This window comes from Trachymyrmex septentrionalis, unplaced genomic scaffold (genome assembly GCF_001594115.1).
Source record: "Trachymyrmex septentrionalis isolate Tsep2-gDNA-1 unplaced genomic scaffold, Tsep1.0 scaffold6, whole genome shotgun sequence".
NCBI lineage: Eukaryota > Metazoa > Arthropoda > Insecta > Hymenoptera > Formicidae > Trachymyrmex > Trachymyrmex septentrionalis.
This window is the reverse complement of record NW_017305778.1, coordinates 3,503,849-3,510,539: the sequence shown is the minus strand read 5'-3', so window position 1 is coordinate 3,510,539 and position 6,691 is coordinate 3,503,849. Positions and strand designations below refer to the sequence as shown.

Sequence of the window (6,691 nt, the reverse complement as noted above, 5' to 3'; positions counted from 1 at the left end):
GTTAAAGATTTTTAAATATTAACAAAAGGAGGTGTAGATAAAAGAAAGTTCTTAAAAACTCAAATATTCTATGTACATTTAGAATAGATTCAAAAATTAATCCTTCTGCAATTATATTTTTATCTTTCTCATCCAGCCTAAGTTTCTTTTTACTATTCTAGAGGTTCAGAAAATGTGAAAAATTCAGGATTACTTTTAAACATTTTAATTACATTATCAAATAGGTTTTCAACAAGATTTTATTTCAAAAAGGAACCCAGACACCGTTTCTTTTTGTATTTCGAAGAAATTTGAAAGTGAAATTTTGTTCGTGTTAAAAAAGACCCAGATTGCAGATGGAGAGTTAAATTAACCAATATTAAACACAAAGAGATAATCCAGAGATAAGCATTGTAGATTCTAGACGCAGCAATTCGTTAAATCACGAAAGGAAAATATTCGAGGGAACGTTTCTCGCACAGTGTCGATATAAAAACGATAGAGAGAACTGGTGATATGGAGAGTCAGGATAAGTTTCGCGTGCCTCGTACACTTCGAGCAACATCGTAAATATGATACGAGTACGTTGGCGGCGATGTATGAAATTCCTAACACCTGCGACCGACTGTGGCGAATAATCTCACGCGCGTAAACCCAAAAACTTTTATTTACGTTGCGCCGTACATTCTGCCGTCGTCGTTCCGTCCGGACAAAATAAACTCACGCCACAGAAATATTTTCTCTCTACGATAAATCTCCTGGTGAGAAACCACTGAGCCATGAGTCGCGATGACACCGCGTGAGACTGTCTATATACTATAATACACGATTCGTCAACTTCAAGAAGAAAAGGCTTGGAAGCCAAATAAATAAATAGAAGAGTAGAGATTGAAGCGTGCACGTTATTTAGAAAGTTTCATAGAAATATGAACATGATGTGTAATAGTAGTAAAATATATTCGCCATGATTCGAGTGAAAATAGAATATTAAAGCTAGCTTGTCATTTCTTTAGAGCTCAAATTTCTAATACTCGAAACGATACTTATATATTTACAGGTAAACTTTCAATTTTTTCAATTTCTGGAAAAATAAAATTTAAAGCTAATTAATTATTAATTAAAACTAATTAATTATTAAAATTAGAGAAAACACTAGAATATATCCTGTTTACAAATTTAAGCACGTTTTCGTATATTTTTCCGTGTCCGGCATTTTACTGGAAACCGCACGAACGCGATTACGAATATGGGCAGCAGTTAATAACTGACATTCTATTAATAGAAAGCGTACGGGGGCGTATTCCCTTTTCTACGGGCCGATCGACCGATCGATCGATCGATCGTTCGTTCGTTCGTTCGTTCGTTTATTCGATCCAGGTCCAGTTCTCCAGATCCCGCGACACCCGTATGTGTATACGTATGTAAGATCGTATTTACTTCGCGTGGGTGGACCGCATTTTTCACGACCAGCATCGGTTGAACGTCGTACACAACGTTAACAACACCGATAACGCTAATTTTAGCCCCATTGATCAGCTCGAATGTCATCTTGCAATCCGACCGTGGCAGGTCGGTGATTATCTTAAATTTATGTTCTCTTCTGGTTCTCAGAAATTTTCTTACTTTTTAATAACTTTTAACGTTTAAATTTCAAATTAAAATTCGGGGTACACATTTCATTTGCGTGCAGTTATAAATCATATTGTCACACCTCGCATATTATATTTAAAAATAAGTAAAAATTTAAAGGAAAAAAGAATCAGCGTCCTCAATTAAAGAAAGCACTTCAAGTTTTACGTTCCATTGTTTCTCAGGAGTGACACACATATTAACCACTTAACTTATATTAACCACTTAACGTATTGTCAATCGCCGAGATAAAGATAAGGTCAACCAATCCCAAGGAACCAGTATCATCCAAGTATCCTTATCGATATTTATTGATATCTCACTACAACTAAGCATGGATTGGTAAACGTGACATACTCCGAGACACTAAAGTCTGAAATCGCACTATTAACTTTCCCTTCGCGCATTTCTTTGGACGAAGCTGTCTATTGAGATAATCGGTAATTGTTCCCGTAACTGTTATTATTTCACTAATTGGAGCTTCTACGTAAACTGGTTCTCGAACGCTCGCAAAACGGCAAAATTACATCGTCGCCGTTTTCCGATTCCATTCTCGGGTCATTCGTCGCTCATTATAAAGTTGTATATACAAATATCAGTTTTTGCAATACCGTTTAGATACGGTGAACGCTAAGCTCAGGTTATCTTCTTCTTAACAACTAATTAAGAAACGAATGACATAACTTTATCGTTCCACCGTATTTGAATTCACATTATTGCAAAAAAACTTCCTATTATCAATAATAGGCACGTTAAGATGCTATTTCGTGAAACAAGTAATCGTCCATTTGATATGCGCGCCAGTTAACGCGCCTATTCTCTTTTTCTTCCGTTTTCTATTTCTCTATTTTTTGCTATATATATATATATATATATATATATATATATATATATATAAATAGATAATATATCGAGCGTTATTTCCTGCTTATAATGAGGCAGTGCTTATCGGCTAGAGAAAGTGCTGCAAAAAAGTTCCCAGTCACCCTAGAAGCGCCATTCGTCTCGCCTTTGCAAGGTAGCCTATAATTTGTATATCACATATAAGTCGTTCCGAACATAGTTCCGTGCAAGAATGATTCGCACTAACGTGTTGTAACGTGTTGTGTGAGTGCGCGAATGGACCGGTGCACGTCTCGCGCCCGCACCATTCGATCTCACCGTCAGTAAATGAATCGCGCAAAATACGATTTGCCTAACCGAGAGCACGTACTGCACTGGCAATGATTTTCAGAAGCAATTTCGTCGTCGTAATTCCCTCTCGCCTTGCCGTAAATCCGATACTCCACACGTAGCGTAATTTAATCAGATATAATAAGCAGTAGGTATATCGCAGAATCGGAAATTCATCTGCTATTTCTCGATACTGCCTCGCATGATATATTTTGTCAATTAAGATCTCAGATATAAGCTAAGGGAGAAAACGTATAGCACTTTGAGGACAGAAAAAAAGATTGCGAGTGCGAAAAATATTTGTACAGAGAAGATATTTAAAAAAGCACTTATTTTTAGAAAGTAAACATCGTATAATTAGCAGTTTATTAAGAAAGAATAAAATAGATTGTATATTTCTCTTAAATTATATTTTAATGAAAGTATAACATGCAATAATTAAAATATATTATTTTTTAATAACGAAAATAAAAAATTGTATTATTTGGATGCGCAAAATATATTCGTACGGTCGAAAAATTTAGCTTCTCTATGATCATGAATATTTGAGTTATTTCGCAAAGTTCTGTTTTAATATTAGAGCAGAACGTGAATTAGTCATATGCTTTTTTTCTAATTTGATTCTAAAGGGGGAAACTACTCTTATAAAACGTTGATAAAACTGATTCTACGTGGAACAAATAAGCTTTAAAATAATTAGAATATTCATTGTTAATAAATTGGTAATTAATATTTCTTTTCTACAAATAAGGCTTTTTTTTATAACAAAAAATCTGTTCGGACACTTTTTGTACTGTATCATTATTTTGATTGTCACGCGACAATTTCGATGACTTGCAGAAATTTGTCGCGTATCCAAAATAAACGTAAGGTCGTCGAATAGTAAAAAGGTGCGATAATACAGTTAAGTAAGAAGATTGCGAAATTCGTCGTAGCAATTAGTCCTGGCAATTTAAGCGGCATTTCGCGATCAGGCTTGTAATGCTTATATGCATGAGTCGGCGATTCGACTTTTTCGGTGCAGTCTTCGGTTAATGAGCGGCACGTAGGCGAGCGACCGACTTCGTAACGCACCGCGGCCGTTCGCCGATGTAAAGAGCGACAACGAAAGACGCGCCGTTATTTTTTTCCTGCCGTTCTTTCGTGAATCACGTTGCAAGACGAGGAGATCAACCGAGCCGGCTCGTCTGGCGCAAGTCGTGAAAATGGATCGGCGCCTCGGGAAGACCGCCGTATGTCAGCCAATTTGGCGGACCGCCAGGACATCTCGCTGGAAACTGTCGCGAACGAAAGGAGCAAGCGTGTTTATCGTCTTCCACGGGTCTGTAACTGTCTGTGACGTCGCCAAAAAGCGTCACGTCGTCGTCCTATAATGCGCTCGTCTCGCGAAATCGTTTACCCCTTCGCCTTTATTTACATTCGCCACATGCTCAGCGTTTATTTCCAGTAGTCTTTGCGTAAAAGGATTGAATCGAAAGGTTCCTCAACTCGAGTTTTATATCCTAAAGGAAATCCGATTTTTCGCGTTTATTGACAAAATGTTTATTTACAAAATGTACCATTGCGAATGCAATAAATTTCGTTATCGTTTCTTCGCAATATTTTAAAATATGTAGAATCGACTGTATGCTCCTTTCTAATTTTCATTTTTGAAAAGAAAACAATTATACTCTTGTAAAATGTTGATGAAATTGAATCCTAAGTGAAGCAGGATAAACTTTAAAATAATTAGAATATTCTGATCATTGGAAGAGACGATTGTGAGATTCAATGTTGTTGTTACAAGTTTCAAACTCGTTTAGAACAACATAGAAATCGACTGCAGGCTCCATTAATTTTTGATATGTTAATCTGAAGTATGAAATCGTGATTATTGTGCTAAAATGTGACACTCATATGCATGATTGAACTTTTTTTTTCATAAGTGAGAGATAATATTTATCAAAGCCAGTAGGTCGAGAATATTTTCTCATTAAATTCTGATCTTCTCAAAACGAAACGCTTTCTAAAACTCTTGTTATTATCGAAAAGACTATTGGCAAAATAAATATCGCTATCGGATTAAGGTCTACATCGTTGTTCCAACATCTACTCGTAACAGTTTCGGTTTCATCACGAAAGGTTGGGTTTCCAGCGAGTTCGCTAGTAATTTCTTATTGTTATATCGAAATGTGCAATTTCAAGAGCGCACATTTTACAAATTATTTTGACCTTATTTTTCCAATATACTTTCTCAAATATTAAATAAAACTAGATGTCTCTTTATTTAAATCAAATAAAGAGACATTTCTAATAATACATAGTCGATTTAATTTTGTATAATTTCGGATTTCTGTGTATTTTATCAGATTATATATATTCACATTGTTTATACTCAATCAAGATAGCCGAAGGGTAATTTTGTACGTATTTTGTAAGTATTTATGTAATTTTTTTAAATTAAGTGACGTTAATATAGCAACAGTTGTCCTGGAAACGAGAGGATTAACTCGATAATTGAAGACAAGCTTGCAGCACGAAAATATACGTACCGTGCTCCGACAACGACTTGCTGTCGCGCCACGTCGAAAAGCAGCTGAGAATAAGTCGTGACCCCCTCTTGTCGAAACATACTGGTCTCCGCTAAATCTGCAACACATAACGAGACACGAATTATCCAAGTGAGCTCGAAAACATTGTAGAAAAATGTTGTAAAGATTTTATTAAAAACATCTCAACAAAAATTCTAAAATTCCTGAAATTTTTCGATTATATTAAAATCACTTAATCTAAATATTCCATTTCCTTCATTCTCTCTTTTAAATAAAATATTTTTCCAGCCAAAATCAAGAAATTTAAGAGGAATAGATATTATGAACAACTACAATAGTGCCTGTTTAACCATAGACTTTCGATCCTCAATCTGGGAGGTGAGAAACCGGTACACGGCAGGTGCGAAAAGTCGGCGCGAGGTGTCATAATTACCGAATCGAGCGTGTCGAAAGCGGTGCTTTCTTTTTCCTCTCATATCGGTAGCAACTCATAATTCAACCTAGGACAACACGACCTAGACACGGAATTTTTTTTACAAGTCCCTCCAGGTATCGGTAAAATTCAGCATCGTTCACGAATCGACAGCACGAAATGTCAATAATTAGATCTGAAGAAATTATTGCGTGATAGCAATAATCGTGTGTCATTTTGTAAAGTTGTTATTTAATTATTTCTACACTACAAATACAGTACAAAAAGAAGGATTAGCTGCTGCGGCAAATTAGATGGTATAAATATGGCATTTTTAATTGGTTGCAACAGCCAATTTTTGGTCGGGTTTAAAGATGTAAACGATGGAAAAATACCAGAATTTTAGGATAAAAAACTCGGAAATTGATAGGTAATTTCGACTTTGATAGGTTTTTACTCGGATATTTTTTTTTAGGTCATTTAGGTCTGTTCGCACTGCTTGAAATCACCCAAAATTTTTGCATTTAAAGTGATATGATTAGAAAAATAGATTCGGGCGTTGAAAAAAGAGAAAGCACAGATGCTGAATGCAAAGAGTGCAAGCAACGCAAACAGACCTATTAACCTATTATCAACTTATCAAGAATTGCAACAGTCAATAATACATATTTCCGTTTCGATAGAAAATCTATCTTCTACATATTTAACATGATTTCTACGGTTTTTCATGAATTTTATGTAATTTGGTCAAAAATATCGTTTTTTACAGTAAAAAACCTAGTTTTTTAGTTAATACTTTTCTCCGAAGTAAAAAATACCCTTTTTTTACATCTCTAGTTGAGTTGACCTCTTGAAATCCTATACTGACATTGCGGATAGGCTAACGCAATCAAAAATTGGTTGCCAATACTATGCCATATTTTACCATCTAATTTGCTGTAGCAGGTAATCTTATTTTTCAGTATAG

At 35.3% G+C, this 6,691-nt stretch overlaps 1 protein-coding gene across 2 annotated transcripts in view; it reads right to left on the bottom strand.

The window, feature by feature from the left end:
- The window catches only part of LOC108752339 (semaphorin-5B), a 109,716-nt gene that overhangs the window by 23,998 nt on the left and 79,027 nt on the right, over window positions 1-6,691 (bottom strand). For both annotated transcript variants that reach the window (XM_018493123.1, XM_018493124.1), the window contains exon 3: window positions 5,313-5,409. In XM_018493123.1, the coding sequence (XP_018348625.1) occupies window positions 5,313-5,409 (97 nt within the window). The remainder of the gene's footprint in view (window positions 1-5,312; window positions 5,410-6,691) is intronic.